The sequence below is a fragment of the Ovis canadensis genome, chromosome 24 (assembly GCF_042477335.2).
Source record: "Ovis canadensis isolate MfBH-ARS-UI-01 breed Bighorn chromosome 24, ARS-UI_OviCan_v2, whole genome shotgun sequence".
Classification (NCBI taxonomy): domain Eukaryota; kingdom Metazoa; phylum Chordata; class Mammalia; order Artiodactyla; family Bovidae; genus Ovis; species Ovis canadensis.
The window spans coordinates 15895929-15919659 of NC_091268.1; the positions used below are offsets into that span (position 1 = coordinate 15895929).

Sequence of the window (23731 nt, forward strand, 5' to 3'; positions counted from 1 at the left end):
ATATACAGCCTTGGCATGCTCCTTTCCCAATTTGGAACCAGTCTGTTCCATGTCCAGTTCTGTTGTTTCTTGACCTGTATACAAGATTTCTCAGGAGGCAGGTAAGATGGTCTGGTGTTACCATCTCTTTAAGAATTTTCCAGTTTGTTGTGATCCACACAGTCCAAGGCTTTTACATAGTCAATGAATGTTGGCAATTTGATCTCTGGTTCCTCTGCCTTTTCTAAATCCAGTCTGAACATCTGGAAGTTCACAGTTCACGTATTGTTGAAGCCTGGCTTGGAGAATTTTGAGCATTACCTTGCTAGTGTGAGATGAGTGCAATTGTGCAGTAGTTTGAACACTCTGGCATTGCCCTTCTTTGGGACTGGAATGAGAACTGACCTTTTCCAGTCCTGTGGCCACTGCTGAGTTTTCCAAATTTGCTGGCATATTGAGTGCAGCACTTTCACAGCATCATCTTTCAGGATTTGAAGTAGCTCAACTGGAATTCCATCACCTCCACTAGCTCTGTTCATAGTGATGCTTTCTAAGGCCCATTTGACTTCACACTCCAGGATGTCTGGCTCTAGGTCAGTGATCACACCATCGTGGTTATCTGGGTCATGAAAATCTTTTTTGCCCTGTGCGCCCCTTTCTAAATTCGTTGTTGGGTAAAATACACATACAGCTTAGCATCTTCACCATTTCCAAGTGTACTGGGGTGTCGAGTGTGTGTCAAACCACTGTCACCACTATCACCCCCAGAACACTCTGTTCCTCCCAGATGAACACCCCGTCCCCATTAAGGACCAATTCCCCATCTCCTTGCCTCAAGCAACCTCCATTCTAATTTTTCACTATGAATTTGACTGTTTTGGCATTTCATGTGAGTAGACTCATCTTTTGCGACTGGCTTACTTCACTGAGAGGCTTCCCAGGTGGTGCTAGTGGTAAAGAACCCATCACCTGCCAGTTCAGGAGACATAAGAGACTTGGGTTCCATCCCTGGGTTGAGAAGCTTCCCTGGAGGAGGGTGTGGCAAACCATTCCAGTATTCTTGCCTGGAGAATCCCATGGACAGAGGAGCCTGGTGGGCTACAGGCTAACACTTTCACTTTCCCACCTGCCTTGCCTAGGGCCAGGGGCAACTGAGCCCTTGAGCCCTGTGGGTGCCTGGCTTTTCATTGGCCTGGAAGGGCTGTGGTGCCAGGGAAGAGGCGGTGGTCTGCTCGGTCTGGCAGCAGCTCCAATGTCGCCTTCCCGCTGGCGCTGTCTGTCTCATCTGTCAGGGTGGACTTCTGGCCCAGGGCAGCAGGAGGCTGGGGTGGGGGGACCTCACACCCAGAGACAGCAGAGGGTCTTTGTCAGCCAAAGCTCTCAGGGACCCCAAGCGGTCCAGTACTGAGGCTGCAGTTCTGAGTATGGGCCTAAGGCCTCTGTAACCCAACCCCAGCGTTTCACCAGGCTCTTTGGGGCCTGTCCGCTGGGTCCACACCGTGAGGCCTTTGCCAAGGTTGTCGGCCGTCCTCCCTTTTATCTGGCCATCTCTGCAATCCCCCGCTGATCGCCACCCGCCTCTCCTCCTGCCCTGGCCTCCACAGTGACACTGGCTGCGAGTTTCCTCTAAGAGAGTGGGCCCGGCTCCAGCCTGGCCCGACCTACCAGGGCCTGACTCTGGGGCTAGGGCTGTTCTTGCTCCTGCTTCTTCACCGAGCCTGGGCCCGCATCCCGGGGTTACCCACCTGTCATGTGGGAAGTCACCAGGGCCAGGCTGGGGAGAGATGGGGGACGCAGGCCCAGGTACCGTACTTGGAGAGAGTCCCCCAGATGAAGCCCCCCTACCCCAGATGTTCCAGTGGGCACCACTGCCGCCGAAGGCCTGGAGGACAGGGGCCCGAGCAGGACGGCGTGCAGGGCGAGGCTGAAGGCGGGCGTGGAGTAGGGGTGCCTTGAGGAGGTGACACAGAACTCCTCGTCCGCGGAGCCCCTTCCCCGGCGCCTCCCGGGCCCCTGGCGATCCGCCCACCTCGAGAGCGCCGCTGCGATTGGTGGAAAGTTCGGGGCCCGCGGCGCGATTGGCCGTCCGGCCCGCCCACTGCCTGAGCCGCTCTCAGGCTCCCGCCTGGTGCGTGGCAAGCGGCGCGGGCGGTCGGGGCTGTGCGGGGCCGGGGCCAAGGCCCCGCCTGCTCCCGCCGCGCCCCCGCGCGTCCCCCGCGCCATGTCGACCCCTGCGCTGCTCTGCGCGCTTTGCTTCTGCCTCTTGGCCGCGGCCGCTCGCGCCGGCTACTCGGAGGACCGCTGCAGCTGGAGGGGCAGGTACGAGCCCCACTGGAAGCCCCCACGGGCCAACCCCGTGTGCGTGTGCGCTGTGTGCGCCTCTTAGGCGCGGGCTGGGAGATGTGCCGCCCGCTCTCTCGGGCGCTCTGTCCCGGCGCCGAACCCTTGCCTTTGCCACCTTCGCCTCCCAGTCTCTGCACCCCGGGCCTCAGTTTCGTTCTCCGCCAAGTGGACGCGGCTCTTGGTGCTTCCGGGGACGGAGTGCAAGGGGAACAGGCTGGCCGGGTGGGGACTCGGGCCGCCCGTCTCAGCGCCGCCTGTCCGTCCGCAGCGGCCTGACTCAGGAGCCCGGCAGCGTGGGACAGCTCTCACTGGCCTGTGCGGAGGGCGAGATCGAGTGGCTGTACCCGGCCGGGGCGCTGCGCCTCACCCTGGGCGGCTCCGAGCCTGGCGCGCAGCTGGGCATCGTCTGTTTGCGGCCGACGCGGCCCTTCGCAGGCGCCCAAGTCTTCGCGGAGCGGGCGGGCGGCGCGCTAGAGTTGCTGCTGGCCGAGGGCCAGGGCCCGGCTGGGGCCCGATGCGCGCGCTGGGGTCCGCGCGAGCGCCGGGCCCTCTTCCTGCAGGCCACCCCGCATCCCGACCTCAGCCGCCGCGTGGCCTCCTTCCGCTTCGAGCTGCGGGAGGACGGGCGTCTGGAGCTGCCCCCGCAGGCCCGCAGCCTTGGAGCGGATGGTGAGTGCGGGTCTGGGTGGAGAACTGACTGTCCTCCCCACCGCACCGGAGGAGAAACTGAGGCGGCTTGTCACAGGCAGGGCAGGTGGGGAGGGGCGGGGGGCAGAATCCTAGAAGGTGAGACCAGGCAGGGCCACCCGGGCCCCTGGTCCTGAAGGGCTGGGGGAGGGGATGGCGGCCAAAGCTGTCCAGGGCTCCCTGGCCCGGCGGTGACCTCCCTCCCCTCCCCCAGCCCAGTACAACAGAAGTCCACTGTGAGCCCGTCACCATGGAGACGCAGCCCCGCCTCCCCGCAGGGCACCAGGCCCAGCTCTTTGCTCTCCTGGAGGTCGGAGCCTGACCCCACGGGGGATGGGGACGCTGTCTGCTCTGTCCCCTGACCCCCGAACCCATCATAACCTCCTGCCCCAGGGGCTGGGCTGGTGTCTTTGCGCCCCAGGAAGCAGCTCTGGGAGACAGGGAGTTACTGCCTGCTGGTTCCTTGTGGAAGACGGGCAGGAACCCGGCCCTGCAGCTCCAGGCCTTTGGGCCCTATGCCTGCGTGCTGGCCCGTGGCTGTGTGTGCATCACACACACATGAGCCTTTAGCGTTACAAGTGCAGGCTGTCTTCAGAGTGTGCACACAAGTTCCCTGAGACCCCAGGTGCCATCAGGCCCTGAGGGGGGTCTGGGAGCTTGCCCTCACCCTGGACACAGGAGTGTCCAGCCGGGGGAGGGCTCAGGGCTCCACTCCTGACCTGCCCTGCATGTCAGCTACCTGTAGACCCTGCAGTGATGCCGAGCTCCTCCTGGCCGTGTGCACCAGTGACTTTGGTGAGTGCCCCGCTGCAGGGTGGGTGGTGGGGAGGAGCCGGGGGCCTGTCTTCCCCTGAGGCCACTGGCCAACACGTGTCCCCACAGTGATCTACGGAAATATCCTTGGAGTCGCCCACGACGCAGAGCTACAGGAATCTGTCATCACCGTGGCAGCTGCCCGCGTCCTCCGCCAGACACTGCCAGTTTTCCGGGTGGGGGGCCCCGGGGGCCAGGGGCAGGCCTCCATTCGCACCCCACTGCACTGTGGCGTGCACCCCAGCCCTGGCACCTTCCTCTTCATGGGCTGGAGCCGCTTTGGTGAGGCCTGGCTGGGCTGCGCTCCCCGCCTCCAGGAATTCAGCCGTGCCTACGCAGCTGCCCACGCTGACCACCTGCACCCCTGCGAGGTGGTGCTGGACTGACAGGCCTGGGAACAGGGTGCTGGGGAGGGTGGGGGGTGGCCTGCGGACGGCATCACAGCATCACCTGCTTTTGAGGTAACAGTGATGACCAGTGAGAGCGCTGAATGGGTGAGCCAGTGTGCACGTGGCCCCCAGCCCAGGCCGCCTCACTCCGTTCTCTCCTCCCATGGCCTCAGGGGATGCACAGCTCCCGCTTCAGAGAGCCCAAGACCGCAGCCACACAGCCCATGCCCAGGCGAGGGGCTGCTGTTGGGGGCATGCAGGGACCCCCTCTCACGTGACCCTCGGTCTGCTGCCCCGATGCCAGGTGCTTCTACCACTCAGAATGGGAATGAAAAGGGGCCGTAACCCCCAAGGTCTCAGGTGGGCCGCCAGGCAACCCCACTCCCCACCCTGAAGGAAGGGGCTGCGGTTTGGCACCCTGCCAACTTCCCCAAGTGGTGTGTCGCAAGCCCAGTAGTCACCCTGGCCCCACCCCACCCATGGGGAAGAATGGGCTTCTGTCCCCAGGCCCCTCCGATGTGCTCCCCCCACAGCTGTGGGGTCTCTCCTGCAGGGGTCCTATTTGTTGCCCATTTCCAGTGGGTGGGGGCACACAGTGGGGTCTCTTAAGGACCATTTCCACCACCTCTCCCCAGTGGCCTAATTGTCATTGCCTTGGACCATGCCGAAGGCCCTGAGGCTGAGAGGCCCAGTGCCAGGTGGGGGGTGGGGGGAAGAGAAGGGGGTGAGGGGCTGTGCACGGGGGACTTCGGAAGCTGGAACAAGCTGGCTCTGCTGACCCAGTGCCATAGCTCATATCTGGGGAGATTCCTGGGCTGAGCCCCAGATACAACTTTCCTTGCAGTCCTTACTGGAGAAGCAGCCCTGCCATCCTACCGGCAGGAAGGGAGCAAGGTTCCTTGGGGCGCCTACTGCCAGACTCAGCTGGTGTCGGTGCCTCGTGTGGCCATGCCCTGTGCAGAGTGCGACACTCCAGTAGCTGCTCTGGAGTTTCCGTGGGGCAGACCGTCTAAGGCTATAGTGCTGGGGGGACATACTTCTTCCCTCGGACGGGCCGCTTGCTGAGGGGACTGCTGAGAACTGTGATGGGGAGTACAGTCACCCTGGAGAGCAAGCATCCCTGGGTTCCTCCCACCTCTGCTGTTCTTAAGGTTCCTTGCAGAGCCTCTTGCTCCCCCAGACTCAGACTGGCAATCCTGGATTGCTTGGGACTCAGGCCCCAGACCTCCCCTCCAAGTACATCCTGAGCAAGGCCAGCCTTCTGCCTTTAAATACCACCAACATACTGATGACCCCACATTTGGATCTCCCATGGACCTCTTTCCTCGACCAGACCGTTGTATACCTGTTTCCCTCCCCCTCAACAGGGAGTGTCTCAGTAAAGACCAGAGAAGGAGAGGGGGTGTGCTCTCCTGCCCCCTCCTCTCTGCAGAGGCCCTGGTCAAGGAGGGCTTCCCCTCCAGACCTGAGGGATGCCTTACCCTTGGCTCTTGGCATGATGCTCTGGCCAGCTCTCCTCTTCTTTGGAGAGAGGCCTACAGCCACACCCAGTGGTCACTGTGGATTGCCTCTGGGACCATCTGTCATAAAAATGTAGGGCAGCTGCCTTGGGGTGGGCCCTCGGCTGGACGCTGGCCTCTACCCACCTGCCCCAGGAAGTGCCTCTAACGAAGAACCTCTGATGCACACATCCTCCTCCAGAGAAAGTGTTGGCTTTGCAACCAGCTCAGGAGGAGCAGAAAGAGCAGGAGTGGGTGTGGTCAACAGGACCAAAGGAGGCCCAGGGTGCTTTGGGAGGCACCAGGAAGGCCTAGGCCAGGCGCTTCATGCCTGCTCTCCAGGAAGGGGCCAAAGGGAAAGGTGTGGGTGAGCATGTGGGCCGGGGCTATGGGAGCAGATGCCTTTGGGGGCCTCACTGGGCGCCTGTACTCACGGAGGTGTGCTCCGGTGCCCAAAGGTGACAGGCAGATGCAGGTGTGAAAGTGAAGGACTTGTGAATGAGCTCACGGGGGAGTCTGGGTAGGCGCTGTCATTCACTTGACCAGCTTTTATTGAGTTTCTTCTAGGTGTCAGGTGCTGTGCCAGGCACCAGGAATAATTTGAGGAACTAAAGAGGCAAGAATGGGATGCTGTGTAAACCCAGTGCACGTCCTCCCTTTCTGGGGAGGGGCAGTGGGAGCCAGGAAGGAGGCAGGAGATTCTGGGTTGGGGGTGGGAGCAGCCCTCCTCCTCTCCAGTACTCAGGTCTCGGGAGCAGGGCACAAGGACACCTGTCTTCCACGCTGGTGGCAGCGAGGCCCCAGTGTGGAGCAGTCTGCACTTCGCGGGGGGAGGGGACAGTGGTATCCGGCAGGTCCACTGGCAGGTCCACGTTGCCTGAAGCAGCGTCCGTCCCGCTGGGCCTCCTGACGGGCCATGGATGGAGGAGCAGCCTGTGTGCAGACAAGTTTCTACCACTCAAGGCCTTCTGGCCTCAGGAGCGGGTCCTGGCTCTGTCCTGCCAGTTCCTTCTCCCGTTCCCAAGTTCTGCCAGGGTACTTCTGGGAGCTCGATCTTTCTTTGTGTGTGTGATGCTTTCTGGAGAAGGGAGGTGGTCTCCCCAGTTCCTGGGGCTCTTGCTCCCACTCCCATGGCTGGGCCAGTTGCCAGAGGCTCCAGCCCCTCGTATTCGTCTCCCCTCCCGTCTCGCTGAGACAGCCATCTGTCTTCTCGGTTCTGCTGAATTCTTGTCAATCCCCCTCGGCCCCTCAGCGGAGCCCAGCCCCCCGCCCCCGCCTCTGCAGAGCCCGGCGTTTCCCGCGCACTCGGGCTCTTTGCCTTCAGCCGTGGGAGGGCCCGGGCCCCCCGAGACTGCTCCTGGGCTCGGCGGGCGATCGGGGTGTGCTGGTCGCCACCTCAGCCTCGCGAGCCCTTCCTCGCAGGCGGACCGCCGCCCCTGGGCTCCAGCCAGACCGCACGGGCCTCCGCCCACGGGCGGCCCCCGCTCTGGGACGCGCCGCACTAGGGTCTGCAGCAACGCCCGCGGCTGAGGGACGAGCGCTACGGGCCGCGTGCTGTGCGGCCAGAACCCGAGGGTCGCCCCGGAACCCGCGGCACGGGCCCGGGACCCGGGGGAAAAGGGACGCGAAGGGACCGGCCGCTTCCGGCGTCTCGGAGAGGCCGCCGCCCTGCCCCTTCCGGCGTCGGCGACCCGGGTCGGGAGGGCGCGGAGCGGGAAGGAGCTGCGCGGTGCAGGCCGAGGGCGGCGGGGAGGGGCTGTCTCTGGCCCGGTGCTGGGGCGTGAGGATCTCGGGCCTGAGCCGGGGAGGGTCCCTGCGGCGGGACGCCCCTAAGCCAGTGCCCCGCAGCCATGGAGCAGGACGACCCGGCCGAGGCGCTGACGGAGCTGCGCGAGCGGCGGCCGGGCCCGTTGGAGCTGCTGCAGGTGGCGGCGGGCTCGGGCCTGGCAGTCTACGCCATGTGGGCGCTGCTGCTGCAGCCAGGCTTCCGCCTCGTGCCGCTGCGCCTGCAGGTGCGGGGCCGGGGCGCGGCAGGCCTGCGCCGGCCGAGTGGGCCGGGCTGGGGCGGGGCGCTGAGCGCAGGTATGAGGCGGAGGGTGCTGCTGCGCTGGGCCTGCGGGGCTGTGGGGTGGGGCTCGCTTCAAGTGGGACCTGACATCCCTCGCCCAGAGAGGAGGCCTAGGAGGCGGGCCCCACTCTCACAGCCCCGCCTTCCGCGTCCAGGTGCCCTATGTCGGCGCGAGTGCCAGGCAGGTGGAGCACGTATTGTCGTTGCTGCGAGGTCGTCCTGGGAAGACAGTGGACCTGGGCTCTGGGGACGGTAGGATTGTAAGGACTGTGTGTGTGGGGACATCTTTGCTATAACCTTTTCTGTGAGCGCGCCTCCGCGTCTCTTGGACCTGACTCTCTGGGCCCACAGGTGCTGGCTGCCCACAGGTGCGGCCTCTGCCCCGCTGTGGGCTACGAGCTGAACCCCTGGCTGGTGGGACTGGCGCGGCTGCGTGCCTGGAGGGCAGGCTGTGCTGGCAGTGTCCGCTACCACCGTGAGGACCTCTGGAAGGTAACCCAGGGAGCCCTGGATCCCCTCATACCCCACGCCTGCTCTCCACGCTTCCAGTTCTGGCATGGTGCCTCTGTCACCTGGCAGGCTGGGGCTGGGCCTTGGAAGCTGTGGTGACTCCATGCCCACCAAACCTCTTTCCCAGCTGGGGTGACTTCTCTTCCTGCAGGTGAGCCTGAGGGACTGCTACAATGTGTCTGTGTTCCTGGCTCCTAGTGTGGTAGGTCTGGGGTTTGCTGACTCCATGGGACGCCCAGGCCATCCCCAGTGTAGGCACTGGGCCTGGAGGAGCTGCCAGGGGGAGCCATGACCCGCCTGCCCACGCCACCCTCCCCTCTCTCCCACAGCTCCCATTGCTGGAAGACAAGCTGCAGGCAGAGTTGCCTGCAGGAGCCCGCGTGGTGTCTGGGCGCTTCCCCCTCCCCACCTGGCAGCCTGTGGCTGTGGTAGGTGAGGGCCTGGACCGAGTCTGGGCCTATGACATTCACAGAGGTGGGCCCGCTGGGCAGGCTGTGCCAGGGCCCGGTTCTGCCTCCATACTTGGAACACCCAGTTCTCAGAGTGGGTGACTGTACGCAATAAAGACTCTGGGCTCCACCCTGATTCTGTTTTTTAATATTTATTTATTTGGTTATGCTGGGTCTTAGTTGCAGCACGTGGGATCTTTTGAGAACTCTTTTGAGAACTCTTAGTTGTGGCATGTGGGATCTAGTTCCTTGATCAGCATTGAACCAGGGTGCCCTGCATTGGGAGCGTGGAGACTTAGCCACTGGACCACAAGGGAAGACCCCACCCTGCTGCTTGTTGGCTGGAGGGCTGGGTGAAGTCATCTTCTAGGGGGTGCTTTGGGGAGAGCGCCATGCTGGCTGACTATGAAGAGTTCTGCTCCAGGTTTGCCTGTTGACCAGTTAGTGGCTGCAGGTCCTTGGGTGCTGGGGCTTGTCTGAAGGTATGGCCCCCACTTTCCAGGGGTCCCCTGTACCCACCAGCTTTCTCAGCCGTAGGATCTCCTGCTTGTACCTGCTCAAAGAAACCAGGTTAGTCACCTGCCTGGTTGTGGACAAGCCCTGCTGCCAGTGCCTGGGACTGAGGTCCCCAGATCCCAGGCCCACCTTCCCAGGTGCTGGTCCACATACTCCTGTAGCTCAGAAAGCTGCTCCTCTGCCATCGTGGCGCGGACCAGCAGCTGTGCCCGCTCCCGCTCCAGCTCTGCCTGGCATAGGGGACACAAGCCATGAGCCAGGCGCAGTGTGAGGAGGGGCCTCAGGCCAGGCTCTGCTCACTACCTGGGTGCCACGGGCGAACTCCTGTAGATTCTGGCGGATCTGGGCCCAGGACGCAGCTTCTAGGCCCCTTGAGAGGAGGCAGAGGGGTGGGCGTGAGAGCTGGCATTGACCCAAGTGCTGATCAACAACCCTGCTCAAGTCAGGGCCCTGCGGTCCTTGAGGTTCCTCCTGGGAGCAAGTTTGGGATGGCCTTGCCTGAGTCTTGGTGCCATCTGTGTATGGCGGGGGGTGGTTGTGGGGGCCCCACTGGCCACTCGGAAAGCTGAGTGATTGCAGTGTCAGTAAGGAGGCTTCACGCTGGGAACATGAAGGCACAAAGGCTGTGAAAGTAACCGGGCAGCTGTTCCTGCCTTGTCCTGGGTCAGGCCCTCTACTGTCCATGCCTCCAGCGGTCTACAGCTGGGGCTCCTGAGTCTCAGCTGAGATGTCCATTCCTTGGGGCGTCTCCCTGACCCTCCCATTCAAGGTTAACCCCTCTCCTGTCAGGACCCCTCCTCACTCCAGGCACTTGGTTTTCTGAGACAGTGTCTCCTAAGCAGGCCGAGACTGGAAGTCACAGCGAGATCACTTCGCTGCAGCAACCGGAACACTGCCCCTATAGCCACCTTCCAGAATAGATGGGCTCCCCCAGCACCCACACTAGGTACTCACTGCGGCTCTAATGTAACCCCCTGGGAGACTTCACTGGATCCCTCCTGTGGGAACAAGAGCAGGGGTTGCTAAACAGGGCAGGCTGCTCCAAGGCCTGGAGGTTTGGGCTTGGCTGAGCCTGGAAGGGGTCCTGGGGTGGGTTAGGGGGCAGCAGAGAGGGGTCACCTGGGCCTTGAGCTTCTGGAGCTGCTTCTCCGGCTTGGCCTGGTCCTCCATCTGGTGGCTGGATTCGGTGACTGTGTGCCAGGGCAGCAGCGCCACATCTGAGGGGGCTGCACCAAAGGCAGCCCTGGGGGTCCTAGGGGCCCTGACAGGGTCCACCAGCATCTGCTGCACACTAAGCCCTGCACCGGGTCTCACAGGGCCGTCTGCCCGCCGATGCCCGTCTCAGGGAGGGGCCGTCCACCCCGGGGTGCCCGTCTCAGGGAGAGGCCCACCTGTGGGCAGTCAGCAGCTCCTCATGCCTCCGGCTCAGATCTGCCAGGCACTTGCGGTAGGAGCGGGCGGCCCGGGCCAGCTGTTGCTCACGGCTGTGATGAGCTGCCCTAATGTCTTCCAGAGTGGTCTCCAAGAATGTCCGAAGGGCTGCGACTGTGGGCTTCGGGCCTGCGCCATCTGCGTATCCCTGGAGGAGGCGGGGCCAGGACCGGGAGGGGCGGGGTTTGGTTGAATCCAATCTCTCCCTCTTAATTCCCTCCCTAGAGCTGGTCTGAGGATAGTGTGCTGGACAGGCCTGAAGTCTCCAACAAGGTCAAGAGTCTCTCGGAGGTGGTTGATCGCAGTCAGGCCAGGCTCAGGCTCCCCGGGACCCAGAGGCCTCCCACCCAGTACAGGGCCACCCCTTGGTGCTCACGGCCACGATTCGGGCACAGTGCTTTAGTCGGATGGCATACGCCTCGTTCAGCTTCTTGAGTTGCAGCTGCAGCCGGGCGTTTTCTGCCTCAGCCCGGTGGAGCTGGCCCCGGCAGGCAGACAACACCTGGGGGTGGAGGAGGCCCTGAGTCTGTGTCCACAGCTGGACTTTGCGAAGCCATTCTGCAAAGCAGGTAGGGCTGGGCCTCACCACGCCTTGTGCAGCCAGTTGCTGCCCAGCTGTCCTGGCCTCCTCCCAGGCTCCCTGCAGCTGCCGGCCCAGGGCTGCCCTGTGGACAGTGTGAGGCTCAGCCGGGCCCAGGAAGGGTGACCCCCCCTTCCCCTTGAGAACAGCCCCCTTGCTCGCTGGGCCCTCCAGTCCCAGATGAGGGAGGAAGCCACTCACACACATGTCTCCAGGGCCTTCTGCTCCTGTACCCGCTTTGCCTCTGCCGGCAGCTGTGGGGCACAGGACGGCTGGCTGGATGAAAGCCCACACCCCGGGTCCCCTGTCCCACCCCACCTCCACCCCAGGCTGGGAGAAACCCTGACAGACCTTCAGGCTGGGTGGCTGCACACCTGTGCCATCCCCCAGCTCCTGCTGCTTGTTCTCGGGGGTCAGGAAGTCTGTGGACTGTGCCTGCACAGAAGAGCTGTTTAGGCTTCACTGTCCCTCCCTGGACCTGCTTAGTTACCACCCAGGCAGCCCCCGCCCCCACCTCCCGCCGTGCACTCCCGGTGACCTGGAGTCTGTGACGGAAGGAGTGTCCTTGCCCCCTGGCCTTGTGCCCAAGCTCCTGTGCCAGGGCCGGGTGGTGCCCTGGATCAGCCTCTGCTGGGGCCGCCTGCGCTCCCTGCAGCTCCAGCTCAAGCATGCGGCTCTCGAGCCACAGGATCTGCGGGAGACCAGGTCATCGTCCATCTGGGCATCCACAGGGACATAGCATCCACAGGACAGGTGGGGTGTGTGAGTGTGTACAGACAGAGTGCGAGTGTGCACAGTCACTCGGGGCACAACTGCACCCCCCCACATGCCCTCGGGATGCCACACCTGGGCACACATCATTGCCCACCTCACTCTTCAGCTCAAAGATTTCAGCATCGTGCTGTTCCTGCAGGCGCTGGTTTTTGATCTGCAGGTCGACCAGCTCCTTGCAGACCTGCGGTTGGTCAGGGTGAGAGGTTGAGTCTGTGAGGCCCTGGGGATGCCCTCCCTCCTGCCAGCACCCAGAAGCCCCACACCCACCTGCAGCCGCTGCTCCTCACTCAGCTCTAGGTCTGAGGGAAGCTCTATCCCAGGGTTGGTGGCCCAGGCTGCGGCACCCCCAGGGACTCCTGGCAGCCAGGCCTCGGCCCGTGGCAGAACCTAGGGAGGCACCACCACTCAACCCCAAGGTTCGTCTCAGGCCTGGGCTGTGGCCTCCACCCTTGCACACCCAGCCTGGCAGAGCTGCAGGCTCTCCCGTGGCCAGGATCAGGCCCAGGTCCTGAGTACATACACCCCTCCTGGCCTGTGAGGGAACAGGGGACACCCCAGAAGCAGGAGTGTCCTGGGAGGACTCACATTCTCAGTGGCCCGAGGAGGGGGCTCTGGGGCTGCCACATGCTCCATACATACACAGAAGGGACTGCAGGCTGCCCTAAGCCCAGTGTCGCATCGACTACTGGCCTGTTGCTGCAACACCGTGGTTTGTGTTGCCAAGGCCTCTGTCGTTCCCAGGAGACTCCCGGTGCCCCGCCCACGAGGGCGAGCAGGACAGTTCAGTGGGTGGTGACACCTTTCCGGCTTCCTTTTCATTATCTGGGAAATTCAGACGGTCACCCCAGCATGTCTCACGGGCGAGGATGGAACCAGGAGTGCGCAGAAGGCCCAGGCTCGGGAGGTGTGGGACAGCGCACGGGGAGCCGAGCGGCCGCGCCTGTTACTGTTAGGCAGCGCGCATTGCCTTATCATGTGGGTTCCACACTCATCAGGCCCCCAGGCTGGGAGCCGGGACGAGCAACCGAACAAACGGGAGCCTCCCTATACTCCCAGCCCGACCGAAGACGTCCCAACCCGGGGCCGGGGGACTCAGGAAGACTGGCTCAGCGCGGTGCCAGGAGGGCTTCGCAGAGTAGGCACCAGAGCTCCGGGCGCGACTGGCCGGACGAGTGCGCGCGCTCCCTCCGCGCACGCGTGCTGCCTGCGCCGGGCTCGGGTCCCGCGGCGCGCAGGCTCCGGGCCGGCCCCGCGGGCGGGCCCCTTGGGCCCGGACCGTTGGCGGCGGCGTGAGTGGCGCGCTCCGTCCAGGCCCCGGGATTGGCGCCCGAGGCCTGCCTCTGTCCGCCTGTCCTTCAGGGAGTCCGCGCGACCAGCTGGCCCAGCCCACGGAGGTAAGCGGACCTTCGGGAAGGGGACGGCGGGGTCGGGAGGGGGTCTGGGGCGGGGGCCTGCGGAGCGGCGCTGAGAGCGGGATCCGAGGACGGGCGGGGCCCGGAGAGGGGCGGGGCCCGGAGAGGGGTGGGCCCGGGGTCGCGCTGCGCCGGGAGGGGGAAGGGGGGCGGCCTGGAAAGCCGGCGGGGTCTACTCGGGCAGCGGTCCTACTGGGGGCGGGACCGGACGGGGGCGTGGTTTTATGGGCGGGGCTTCTGGCGTGGGGGCGGAGCCTGCGGCGGGAGGCGTCTCGGCGAGGGACTGGTCCCCGCAGCTGCAGGTCATCTGGAGCCTGGAGCTTGGCCTTCCAGACGGGCCTCGGGACAGTCCGGCAGCAGCCAGCGAGGCTCCTTTCTGGCCCCCAGCGCGTGTGTGTGGAACTGACCCCTCCCGCACACAGCCCTGCCTGGAGTCTGGAGAGGGCAGCCCCACGCTGAGGAAGGGGCTCAGGAGGTGCAGTGCGGCTGAACTCTGCAGGTCATGAAGGTCAAAGTGATCCCTGTGCTTGAGGACAACTACATGTACCTGGTCATCGAGGAGCGCACGCGGGAAGCTGTGGCCGTGGACGTGGCCGTGCCCAAAAGGGTGAGGGCAGGTTTGAGGCAGCGGGAGCACTGCTGTGGGCCCAGGCACCTTAGGCCGCTGGTAGAGGCTCTGGACAACACTGCTGGGGGCAGACCCTCCCCTATTTTCTGGTCTCTGGTTATTTGGAGTTTAGGGTTTCTTGATTTGGTTCTCCTCTGAGGTTAGAACCATCTCTGAACTTTTTCATCTGGTGCCTATTTTGTACGCAGTGGGTGCTCACTAATCATCTGCTGGGTCTCTGCTGTCCCTAGCACCATCCCGTGCCTGGGGCACTGTGCACCCAAGGCCTGGTGCCCCAATGCAGGCAGCCCCTGGGCCATCTGCGTGTCCCTAACTCCCATCCCTTTCAGCTGCTGGAGATCGTGGGTCGGGAGGGGGCGTCACTGACCACTGTGCTGACAACCCATCACCACTGGTGAGTGCCGCAGGGGCAGGGCTGGGGCAGGCGGGCTCACTCCAACGAGCCCCAACCCCACGCCATTCCACTGTCAACCATCCTCAGGGACCACGCTCGCGGCAACGCGGAACTGGCGAGGCTGCTGCCTGGTCTGGTGGTGTTGGGTGCGGACGAGCGCATCTGTGCGCTGACGCGCAGGCTGGCACATGGCGAGGAGCTGCGGGTGAGCGCGCCTGGGAGGGACGGGGAGAGAGCCTGGGCCCAACATCCTCACCTGCTCCTCTGCCACAGTTTGGGGCCATCCACGTGCGCTGCCTCCTGACGCCTGGCCACACCTTGGGCCACATGAGCTACTTCCTGTGGGAAGAGGAGTGTCCGGACCCTCCCGCCGTGTTCTCAGGTACTGGCTGCCCTGTACCCACCTGCCCCACCTCCCCGTGCCCCATTCCACTCTCTCTGACCCACCCAACTCCCCAGGGGATGCACTGTCCGTGGCCGGCTGCGGCTCGCGTCTGGAGGGCACAGCTCAGCAGATGTACCAGAGCTTGGTGGAGACCTTGGGCACCCTGCCCCCCGAGACAGTGAGCAGCCTGCCCCTTGCCCTCTCATGGCTGTGGGGGCCCAGCTTCCCATATAAGCAGCACGCACTGCACCTGCCTACGCCAGGGTTCAGGATGACTGCCTTCTTGCCAGCCATGGCAGGAAGTGGACCGGCGAGGGGGTGGGGAGCGTCTCTGACCGTGGGCGTGCTGTGCACCCGAGCACCTCGTCTCTCCAGAAGGTATTCTGCGGCCACGAGCACACATTGGGCAACCTCGAGTTCGCACAGAAAGTGGAGCCTTACAACGACCACGTAAAGGCTAAGCTGTTGTGGGCCAAGGTGTGGCCGCTCCTCCACTCTCAGTGGCAAGGTTGGAGGGTGGGGCAGGCTGGGGCCAGGACAGCACCAAGTGTGTGTGTGTGTGTGTGGGGGGGGTGTCAGCCGTGACTTCTGGCCTGGGTGACCAGGCCTGGCTTGGCTGGGGCGTTCACCCATTCTAGGCTCTGGGCCACCTGCAGTCTGGCCCTCAAGTGCTCACCTTCAGGGCCTGGGCTCAAACCCCCAGGCTGCGGGTGACGGAGCCAAGCTGCCTGGGGCTGCCAGACAAGGCGGTGACTGGGGCCTATTCTCGTTCCAGCAGAGGGATGAGGATGATGTGCCCACAGTGCCCGCAACTCTGGGCGAGGAACTCCTTTACAACCCCTTCCTGAGGGTGGCGTGAGTACTGGCCAGCGTGCTGGGCCCTCCTGTGTGGGTAAGGGGGGCTGGGGAGCATGGGGCAGGGCCTGAGCCAGTGCGTCTTGGGGACCTGTGTCCTCCCCGGGGGCCTCGCTGTACAACAGGCTGGCACGGGGCCGACTTGTTCTCTGGGTCTCCCCTGCACTTATTTGGATACCAGGTGGTAGGGGGCCAGTCCCTGGGCTGTCTCTACCACCATGTCTGGTTCACCCCGTGGATCCCTTTGAGCCCCATGGTGCCCCCTCTCCCCACAGAGAGGAGTCTGTGCGCAAGTTCACGGGGAAGGTGGCCCCAGCCGACGTCCTGGATGTGCTCTGCAGGGAGCGAGCGAGCTTCGAGAGGGCGGCTGAGCCGCTGCAGCCACAGGCCCGGGCTCTCCTCGCGCTGCAGTGGGGGCTCCTGAGCACACCCCGACAGAAGTGAGCTCTACATGGGCCAGGCCACACAGCCCTCCTCCCTCAACCCACAGGAGGGCCCAGCCATCCTCAGTCCTGCCCGGCCCCGGAGGGTGGGCACTCTGGCACTTACAGGGCTGGACACCCTGCCCCACTCTGGGCCACAGTGAGACATGGGTGTTTGCACACAGTACAGTGGGGTGCACAGGGCTCCTGAACTTCAAATAAAGCTTTGAAAGGCCTTTTTCTTGATGCAGACAGACACTCTCAAAAAGAAGCTGTTTTTACTAGAGATGAGCTTCTCAGGCATTTGCCTGGGGGGCTGACTCAGTCTGCCCCGCCCCGGCCCCAGCCAGTGGGGGTCCAGCTGTGGACACAGGACTCACCCCCGGGAGGCAGGTTCTCCGGCCCCAGGCATCACAGCCGTCAGACACCTGGTCTCGGTGGAGAGGCACCCCACCCCAGGTGGAGTCACGGGCCGGCTGCCTGTGTCCGGCCAGTGTCCTCGACTGCCCAGTGTGGCAGGTCCCCCAGGCTTTGCTGTGACCTCACCAGCCAGGCAGGTCCAGCCTGTCACCACCACCCCACAGGAGTTTGGGGGGACTCTAGAGATGGAGGGTGAGGAGCCCTCCCACGGGACGAGCTAAGACCCCACACCCAGGGGGAGCCCGGGTCTCTCAGGGCTCAGGACCATGGAGAGGGCCAGCGGCCGGTAGAGCCTGCAGCCCCAAAGGAGGAGTCCACGTGAGAGTGATCCCGAGTTCCATTGCTCCAAGGGTCCCAGTGTCCCTGCAGCATTTTGGGGTGCCCCTCGGAGTCTCGGGCAACTGCCCTGCTGGAGACCCCCCACCTTCTCAGGAGTCCTGGTGTTGGTGGCAGTGGACCGGCTGGACCCGTGAGGCCTCTACCACCTGATACTGAGTCCAGAGCCAGCCTTCTCCACCGCGTGGTAGCTGGTGTGCAGCAGGCGGCCAGCCCGCTCCGAGCCTGCACCCTGCAGCCAGCGCTCGTATAGCTCCTGGACCCCGGGTGCATCCTCCGGTGCTTCTGTCCTGACTAGGCCATACAGCCTCTCGACCTGCTGCAGGAGCTCCTTGCCGGGCGTGTCAGGGGCCTTGAGCTGTCCCCCTCCATTGAGGCACCCTGTGGCGGAGGAGGGCAGGTGTGGTCATGGAGGGTGCCAGCTGGCACGCAGGATCCCGCGGGCCCCCTGCCCGTAGCTACCTGCGGGGCAGGCCATGACCTCCACGTAGTGGTACGGGCAGCGCCCGCGCTTGAGCTTCTGCACCAGGTTCTGGATGTTGCGGAAGCCGTAGGCTGCGGCGAAGTGCAGCAGGACTTGGCCCTCCCTCTCTAGAATCACCTCCTGGAGGTCCTTGTTCCTGAGGGCACAGACCTGGCTGTCCACACAGCACACCAGGCTCACTCCCGGTGAGGGCGGTGAGGGGGAGGGGAAGAAGCTCCTTCCCACCAGTGGGGCAGGTAGCCCCAGCCTCAGGTTCCTGGTCTGTAGAATGGGAACCCCTCCTTCCCACGGTCAGATGAGCCCCAGCCCACCCTCCTTGGAGCGGGGGCTCACATCAGGACACAGTGTGTGCCAGGAGCTCCGTACTGCCCCCGTGTACCCCGGTGCTGTGGGTAGGGGACATTGAGCTCTACCATGAGGAGACCCAGGGCTCGGGAGTGCTGGTCCCGTCACCTGAGCTAGAGCGTAGGGCCCAGCTACGGCCCTCCCCACTGACCTCAGGGGTCTGTAGGTGACCTCAGTGACATGGATCCCGAAGAGCTCCTGGGCTGCATGCCGGAACACGTGCTCCAGGTAGCCCCCTGAGCCCCCGCCCCGATGGCTGGTGGGCTCCTGGGCAGAGGCACTGCTGCACCTGGGGAAGAGGCCAGGCCTCAGGTGGTGTTGGGGCCGCTGCCCCCCGAGGCCTCTGAGCAACCTCTGTCTTAGGTTTGAGAGCCTTTGCTTTCTAAGCCGAAGATGAGCCATAGAGCCCAAGGCTTTGAAGGTGTGTCGGGAGGAGGCTTGTGCAGCAAAGGACTGTCCCCTCTGTCGTACCACCTGTCCCGGGGAGCTCAGACCTGTGTGAAGTCAGGGTCAGCTCTGACGACCATCGGCCAGCTGTCGGGAGCTCAAGCATCTTGGACACCGAGGCACACGAGGGGCCGAGGGAGGCCAGGCGAGGGAAAAGGGAGGAGGCCAGTGCCTGCGTCAAGGGCCACGGCCTCTTCTGCCACCCATCTGGACCTTTGGGACACCCCGGTGGAGAGCACCCGGTGCTGGGTAAGCTTACAGCCCGTCCGACACGGCCAGTGATAACGTACAGACTGTCCAGAGGAGCCGGCTCCAGCTCCGACAGCGAGACCCCTTCTTCTTCCAGCAGCTTGAAGACTTCACCTGCAGGAGACCACAGCACAGACGTGCTTCAGCTGAGTCTCAAGAGCAAGAGAGGCCGTTGCAGACGCAGGGCTCCCGGTCACGGCGCCGGCTGGCCCGGCCTCGCACCTGTGGTGATGACACAGTCCACGTCGCGTGTCTGGTGCTCCTGGCTGAAGAAGTCGGGTCTGGAGGCTTCCAGCTTTTTGTCGTAGCAGGGCATTACTGTCACGTGGTAGACCTTGTCGGGAGTCAGACGCTGTGCGCAGGGCGTGGCAGTGAGGCAGTGGTGCGGGGCTGATGGGGGGAGGCGTGGGGGGCGCCGCAGGGGGGTTCACTCTGGGTCCCTGTTACCTGCTGCTGGGCAAAGAAATCCTTGACCAGGGAGCCCATGACCTGCTGTGGGGACCGCGCAGTGCTGATGTGGGGAAGGAGGGTGTTCCCGTGGGTCTTCTCAGCGTAGCAGATCCAGCCTGAGGCCAACGCAGGGCGTGAGAGGGGCGGTGAGGTGACTTCTGGGGGTGGCCCGACTCATGCAAGGGATTAGGGTCCCACTAAGGAGCCCCCTGCTCTGCTCTTGCCGACACGTGTCTCTAGCACCCCCATGATCACCCCTCAGGTACTGAAGCGGCTCCTGCCAAAGAGCCCCCACCCTCCTCACCACGTCCAGCTACCAGCCGCGGGCGCACACCTGGGCAGGCAGAAGTCAGCACGGGCAGGGCCTGCTCGGGGTTGGCCTGTCCTCGGAACCGCCGCACGAACTCCCGCTGGCTTTCGAGGAGGCTGAAGTTCCTCGAGAAGGCGGTGTCGAACACGTAGTGTGCGCCTGTGAGGGAGCACCCATCTCACTCCCGGAAGGACGGCTGCGCCCAGGGTGGGCAGGCGTCACCGGACGCGCCCGTGGTGGATGCCCGGCGCCCTGCCTCTGAGCTTGGGCCTGCAGGCGCCACCCCACACACGCCAGCACAGCCACCGGCACTGAGCCCTCTATGCCCTCCCAGCCCTGCCCCTGGCATGCAGGGGCCGACCAGGAGCCAAACTCAGGCCTGAGAACTGTGCCTTGGTGGTGATAATTTAAAAACGAAGTAAAGAGTAGGTGAACTCCAGGCTCAGGGATGTGCAGCATCAAAACTGAGGGTTTTTTTGTTTTTTTTTTTTATTAAAAGGCCCTGCTCTCAATCATCACAACAGAACCTCAAGCTGAATCAACCTCCAACAGAGCTTCTGATACACTAAGTCCAGTGACCGCCGGGTGTCACCTTAGCCCCATGTCCACACAGGAGCTTGCCAAGGTTCAGCACCTACCTATTTTTTTAAAGAATGCTGTTAATTTCCTGGCGGTATCCGTAGGATTCAGCTGAAACCTCACAGCCAGCGACGCTCTAGACTGAGGCGAGACCGAGATGACAACCAGCTTCTGCTGATCAGGGGCTGCTGTCTGCAAAGCACGGGACCCACGGCTCACTCTGTGTGGTTTACAGCCTGACCACATCAGGGCATGTCAATTTTGCAAACACACAGAACTCGAAGTTCAGGGTTAACGCTTCAACGCCAGGAGTCCCCAGGAGAAGTAGCACCAGGAGATGAGCTGCCCCGACGACACTAGTGAGGGACGCTGGGTGAGAGTGGCATCTGAAGACAGCCCACCGCTCACCTTATTGGCACCTAGAACCTTCCGCAGCTCCTCGTGGCTCTGCTGAGTAATAAGCACGGTCTCCGCTGAGGTGACACAGCCACTGCACGCCAGGCAGTCGTCCAGCGAGATCTTGGCCTTCTCCAGCTTCTTCATCCCTCCATCCTAGAAGCATGAGAACCCAGTACCCCAAGGGCCCTTCCACACAAGGAAACAGCGCTCAGGATGACGGGACCCATGGGAGAGCTTCATTCTCTGGCTCACAGCGCTGACAAGCAGCGTGGCAGCTGGCTGGCTGTATGTGCCGTGTTTAGAAATTAAATATTTAGGACAGAAATATATGTTCTAAACTTTCCTAGAAGCACCAAATCCTAACTCGGGTACAAACTTGGCTGGCATATTGTATTAAAGAGCCTTGCTGCCCGCCAGGGGCGGGACATGGACATTAAATGTGCAAAGATGCAGCCGACTCGTCACTGGTCCCCAGACTGTGCCTAGGGGGACAGGAAAGTGCTGTGGGGACAGGAAAATGCTCAAGGCCAGGCTCTGAAAGGAGAAGGAAGAGAAAGGCAAGGGCGAAGATGAAAGAAGAAAGGACAGAGGGACAGGGAGGAGGAGATGGTGGGAGCCTGTGTCCCCCAACACCTGCACAGAGAAGAGTGGGCGAGGCATGCAAGGGGCAGTTACGATGCCAGACAGTCGAGGACTGGGCATTCACACTGGTCTCCAGGCCGGTGGCTGGGCAGCTCTGAGCTGCAAACGGGCCCAGCAGAGCCCTCACTTCCTCTGCACACATAGGAGTGGTCTGAGTCAGGGCCGGGAAAGCTTCAGGGCCCAAAGTGTGACCAGGGGCTGACTAGCCGAGACCCCCTCCCAGTCTGCTCGAGAGGCCCTGCAGCAGCAGTCTGAGCTCAGGGTGCTTTCCTGGCCAGGCCAGCCTCGAGGCCAGCAGGGACTGATGTGCTTCGGCCTTCCCTCCAGGTCAACCCCTGCTGCCCTGGAGCAGGGCCCCTGGCCCCATGAAGGACCCCGCCTCCCGTGCTTGCTGGGCTCAGGCGGGACCCCAGCTGGGCTGCCAGGTCGTCCTCCAGGGCTGAGTAAACAGCGACTCCTTCCCCGGAATCGCTGGCTCCCGCTGTCTGGCCTGCCGCGAGCCATCCTGTGGCTCCTCGCTTGCTGGGAGGGACCCCTGGGCCGGTGCGCCCAGTGGTGCCTGCAGTCCTTGGGACAGCATGGGTGTTCTCGAGGATCCAAATGGCAGACAGTCAGGGTGTCAACTTTAACGCCGTGGGAGCAGGGTCTTGGCATTGCTCAGTTACACAGGAAGTAGCTTTCACTAAGAACAAGTGGTCTGGACTAGAAAATGTTACACAATTAGAACTTGAGAGAGAGGGATGCCAGAACTGCCACCTCTGCAAGGAGCCCTCTGCAGTGCACACCTGAAAACGGGCTGGTGACACGTGGAAGGGGCCATGGTCACTGCACCTGTCACTGGACAGTCAGCTGGGCTGGAACTTACCTGACTGACTTGGAAGTAACTCCCGTCATCTTCGATGTGGATCTTGGCCACGCCGCTTCCCGGCCTCCTATCGACCTTCATGGGCTTGATGCAGTCCTACCCATAAAAGACCCGAAGGGCGCCTGAGCGCACGGCGGCGGAGAGGCCCCCACACCGCCTGGGACGAAAACTCTGCCCTGATTCCGGCCTTCCCACCGCAGAAGCGGTCTTGGCGCTGTGGCTGCTTACCCTACTCGCGCGCGTTCACACACTGCCCGCATCGAGGTCGCTGACCTGATGCAGGTGCAGGCGGTGGGGCCAACCTAACCTGTCCGCGGACACCGCCAGTAAATGGCGGGTGGGGCACCGCACGGAGGGCCAGTGTTTCACTGGAGGCCGAGGGTCGGCTGAAAAGCTCTGCCCCGCCCAGTTCCTGGAAAAAGATTCCTTTCTCCCCCGTTCCTCTCCGTTCCCAGCGAGCAGCCCCGGAAAGCCTCGGCAGGAGGTCCGTCCGGCCCCTCGCGCCCCGCCTCAACCCCACGCCCCCGGCACGCCTTGGCCGAGCCCTGGGCCCGCGCGGCTGCCGGCAACCGATAAGCGGGGCCGCAGGGGAGGCGGCCGGCGGCCCTCACGTGCGGCTGGCCTGTCCCCTTGGGGACACGCTCTGTCTCCTCGCGCGGGGGCGACACCCACGCCGACCGCAGCAGAACGCCCCGCTTGCCCTCGCGCCGGGGCGAGGGGCCGGCCAGGGAAGTTCGGCGGGGCCTCCCGGGCCCGAGCCGGCTCACTCTGGTTGTCGCGGCCGCCCGGGAAGGGGACACGGAAACCGCGGGGCTGTGCGACCCAGCAGGCCCCCCCGATTCCGAGCCCCTCTCTCGGGGTGGCGGGGGAGACCGCAGCGGAGAGGACTCCTCGCGCTAAGCAGCCGCCCAGCCCGCCCACCTGAGACGGCGAGATGAAGTCGTCCAAGTCCGTCAGCTGCACGGCCCCGCTGAAGGGCGACGCCATGGCGCCACACTGCCGCCGGCCCCGGCGCGGACGGCGTCGCCAAACGCCGCGAAACAGCGAGACAGTTCCGCCACACTGCCGGTAAGCGCCGCGTGCGCACGCGCAGTTGGCCCCTCGGCCGGGCTCCCAGGGGCGTGCGCCCCCTGCTGGCGGGCCGGGCACCGCGCAACCTGCGCCCTGCTGGCGGGCCGGGCACCGCGCAACCCGCGCAACCCGCCTGCGCGCCGGGCTCGCCTCCACCAGTCTCAGCCCCGGAGAGAAGCTGCGGAGGCGCTGTTCTTGGTTCTGGACCAGCCCAAGAACCCAGAAGGGCGCCGGGCGCGCAGACGCGGCCAGCTTCGGTTGGAGTGAGAAGGGAATGGGAGCAGGGGTGCGGAGCGGCTCCCCCGAGGCTGCTGGCCGGTGCAGGGCCCCACGGCTCTGGGAGGGTGTGTGCTCAATTATGTGGTCGTGTCCGACGCCTTTGCGACCCCGTGGCTGCTCTGTCCATGGTGTTTCCCAGGCAAGAACACTGGAGTGGGTTGCCAGTTCCTCCGCCAGGGGATCTTCCCCGCCTGAGGATCGAACCCGCGTCCCGTGAGTTGGCAAGCCCGCCCCTGGTTTTTCCGGAGACCAGCCAGGAGAAGGAAATGGCAACCCACTCCAGTGTTCTTGCTTGGAGAGTCCCAGGGACGGGGGAGCCTGGTGGCTGCCGTCTCTGGGGTCGCACAGAGTCGGACACGACTGAAGCGACTTAGCAGACCCAGCTGCAGCCTGAGAAAAGCCCTTTTCTCTGTGGAACGCGGATAGAACGCTGCTGGCTGGACTCAGTTCTTGAGTGGTCATATACATTCTTTAAGTCTTTATTATTATTTTCATCTTGGCTGCGCTGGGTCTCCGTTCCGGCGCTCGGGGCGTCCCTTCTAGCGGAGCCGCGGCTCTGGAGCGCAGGGGCGGTAGCTGCGGCTTGGGCTTAGCTGTCCCGTGGCATCTGGCATGTTAGTTCCCGACCAGGGATCGAAGCTATGTCCACTGCGTGGGAAGGTGGATTCTCAACCACTGGACCACCAAGGACGTCTTCCTCATATACATTTAATGACCACTT

At 63.7% G+C, this 23731-nt stretch overlaps 5 protein-coding genes across 45 annotated transcripts; 3 read left to right on the forward strand and 2 right to left on the reverse strand.

The window, feature by feature from the left end:
- Window positions 1-2076: 2076 nt before the first annotated feature.
- Window positions 2077-8873, forward strand: METRN (meteorin, glial cell differentiation regulator). The gene is made up of 9 exons (XM_069570700.1): window positions 2077-2298; window positions 2591-2991; window positions 3745-3804; window positions 3892-4193; window positions 4385-4515; window positions 7934-8030; window positions 8147-8270; window positions 8440-8490; window positions 8618-8873. The coding sequence occupies exons 1-5, from the start codon at window positions 2201-2203 to the stop codon at window positions 4487-4489; spliced, it is 966 nt and encodes a 321-aa protein (XP_069426801.1). The 5' UTR covers window positions 2077-2200; the 3' UTR covers window positions 4490-4515; window positions 7934-8030; window positions 8147-8270; window positions 8440-8490; window positions 8618-8873.
- On the forward strand, window positions 4530-8873 carry ANTKMT (adenine nucleotide translocase lysine methyltransferase). The gene is made up of 5 exons (XM_069570733.1): window positions 4530-7722; window positions 7934-8038; window positions 8130-8270; window positions 8440-8490; window positions 8618-8873. Exons 1-5 carry the CDS (start codon window positions 7561-7563, stop codon window positions 8837-8839), a joined length of 681 nt encoding a protein of 226 aa, XP_069426834.1. The 5' UTR covers window positions 4530-7560; the 3' UTR covers window positions 8840-8873.
- On the reverse strand, window positions 8874-13452 carry CCDC78 (coiled-coil domain containing 78). Of its 8 annotated transcripts, none has more exons than XM_069570692.1 (15): window positions 12624-13451; window positions 12306-12425; window positions 12133-12219; window positions 11803-11955; window positions 11616-11699; window positions 11466-11518; window positions 11271-11349; window positions 11061-11186; window positions 10645-10832; window positions 10373-10514; window positions 10208-10251; window positions 9557-9623; window positions 9383-9479; window positions 9257-9290; window positions 8874-9167 (listed from the first exon to the last, which is right to left on the reverse strand). In XM_069570692.1, the coding sequence occupies exons 1-14, from the start codon at window positions 12855-12857 to the stop codon at window positions 9265-9267; spliced, it is 1500 nt and encodes a 499-aa protein (XP_069426793.1). In that variant the 5' UTR covers window positions 12858-13451; the 3' UTR covers window positions 8874-9167; window positions 9257-9264. The 8 variants fall into 8 exon arrangements, with proteins under 8 accessions (XP_069426793.1, XP_069426791.1, XP_069426790.1 ...); XM_069570690.1 differs by having other exon boundaries at window positions 9383-9483; window positions 12624-13449; XM_069570689.1 differs by having other exon boundaries at window positions 8874-9290; window positions 9407-9483; window positions 12624-13447.
- On the forward strand, window positions 12172-16388 carry HAGHL (hydroxyacylglutathione hydrolase like). Of its 32 annotated transcripts, none has more exons than XM_069570709.1 (9): window positions 12209-13432; window positions 13838-14057; window positions 14309-14472; window positions 14560-14677; window positions 14746-14854; window positions 14932-15035; window positions 15236-15334; window positions 15636-15712; window positions 15988-16388. In XM_069570709.1, exons 2-9 carry the CDS (start codon window positions 13953-13955, stop codon window positions 16154-16156), a joined length of 945 nt encoding a protein of 314 aa, XP_069426810.1. In that variant the 5' UTR covers window positions 12209-13432; window positions 13838-13952; the 3' UTR covers window positions 16157-16388. The 32 variants fall into 32 exon arrangements, 31 of the variants coding, with proteins under 31 accessions (XP_069426833.1, XP_069426810.1, XP_069426824.1 ...); XM_069570708.1 differs by having other exon boundaries at window positions 12213-13432; window positions 13950-14057; window positions 15233-15334; XM_069570706.1 differs by having other exon boundaries at window positions 12214-13432; window positions 15233-15334.
- A 7-nt stretch (window positions 16389-16395) lies between these two features.
- Window positions 16396-22882, reverse strand: CIAO3 (cytosolic iron-sulfur assembly component 3). 3 transcript variants are annotated; one of them, XM_069570697.1, is made up of 11 exons: window positions 22582-22882; window positions 21661-21756; window positions 20163-20306; window positions 19814-19946; window positions 19200-19334; window positions 18863-18981; window positions 18638-18767; window positions 18457-18529; window positions 17871-18008; window positions 17353-17510; window positions 16396-17271 (listed from the first exon to the last, which is right to left on the reverse strand). In XM_069570697.1, exons 1-11 carry the CDS (start codon window positions 22645-22647, stop codon window positions 17033-17035), a joined length of 1431 nt encoding a protein of 476 aa, XP_069426798.1. In that variant the 5' UTR covers window positions 22648-22882; the 3' UTR covers window positions 16396-17032. The 3 variants fall into 3 exon arrangements, with proteins under 3 accessions (XP_069426798.1, XP_069426800.1, XP_069426799.1); XM_069570699.1 differs by lacking the exon at window positions 22582-22882 and adding an exon at window positions 21968-22555; XM_069570698.1 differs by lacking the exon at window positions 22582-22882 and adding an exon at window positions 21889-22555.
- Window positions 22883-23731: the final 849 nt, after the last annotated feature.

Bases quoted from the DNA above. Each gene is read 5' to 3' on its own strand.
- ANTKMT (XM_069570733.1), top strand. From the start codon at position 7,561: ATGGAGCAGGACGACCCGGCCGAGGCGCTGACGGAGCTGCGCGAGCGG. The intron at 7,723-7,933 runs GTGCGGGGCCGG...TTCCGCGTCCAG, and splicing joins TCGTGCCGCTGCGCCTGCAG to GTGCCCTATGTCGGCGCGAG. The intron at 8,271-8,439 runs GTAACCCAGGGA...CTCTTCCTGCAG, and splicing joins ACCGTGAGGACCTCTGGAAG to GTGAGCCTGAGGGACTGCTA.
- METRN (XM_069570700.1), top strand. From the start codon at position 2,201: ATGTCGACCCCTGCGCTGCTCTGCGCGCTTTGCTTCTGCCTCTTGGCC. The intron at 2,992-3,744 runs GTGAGTGCGGGT...CCTGCATGTCAG, and splicing joins CCGCAGCCTTGGAGCGGATG to CTACCTGTAGACCCTGCAGT. The intron at 3,805-3,891 runs GTGAGTGCCCCG...GTGTCCCCACAG, and splicing joins CGTGTGCACCAGTGACTTTG to TGATCTACGGAAATATCCTT.
- HAGHL (XM_069570701.1), top strand. From the start codon at position 13,953: ATGAAGGTCAAAGTGATCCCTGTGCTTGAGGACAACTACATGTACCTG. The intron at 14,058-14,308 runs GTGAGGGCAGGT...TGCTGTCCCTAG, and splicing joins ACGTGGCCGTGCCCAAAAGG to CACCATCCCGTGCCTGGGGC. The intron at 15,713-15,987 runs GTGAGTACTGGC...CTCTCCCCACAG, and splicing joins AACCCCTTCCTGAGGGTGGC to AGAGGAGTCTGTGCGCAAGT.
- CIAO3 (XM_069570697.1), bottom strand. From the start codon at position 22,647: ATGGCGTCGCCCTTCAGCGGGGCCGTGCAGCTGACGGACTTGGACGAC. The intron at 20,307-21,660 runs GTAAGTTCCAGC...TCATGCTTCTAG, and splicing joins GTTACTTCCAAGTCAGTCAG to GATGGAGGGATGAAGAAGCT. The intron at 18,768-18,862 runs GTAACAGGGACC...CCCTGCGCACAG, and splicing joins ATTTCTTTGCCCAGCAGCAG to CGTCTGACTCCCGACAAGGT.
- CCDC78 (XM_069570688.1), bottom strand. From the start codon at position 12,857: ATGAAAAGGAAGCCGGAAAGGTGTCACCACCCACTGAACTGTCCTGCT. The intron at 10,515-10,644 runs GTGGGCCTCTCC...GGACCCTGTCAG, and splicing joins GAGCTGCTGACTGCCCACAG to GGCCCCTAGGACCCCCAGGG. The intron at 9,291-9,382 runs GTGGGCCTGGGA...TTCTTTGAGCAG, and splicing joins GTGGACCAGCACCTGGGAAG to GTACAAGCAGGAGATCCTAC.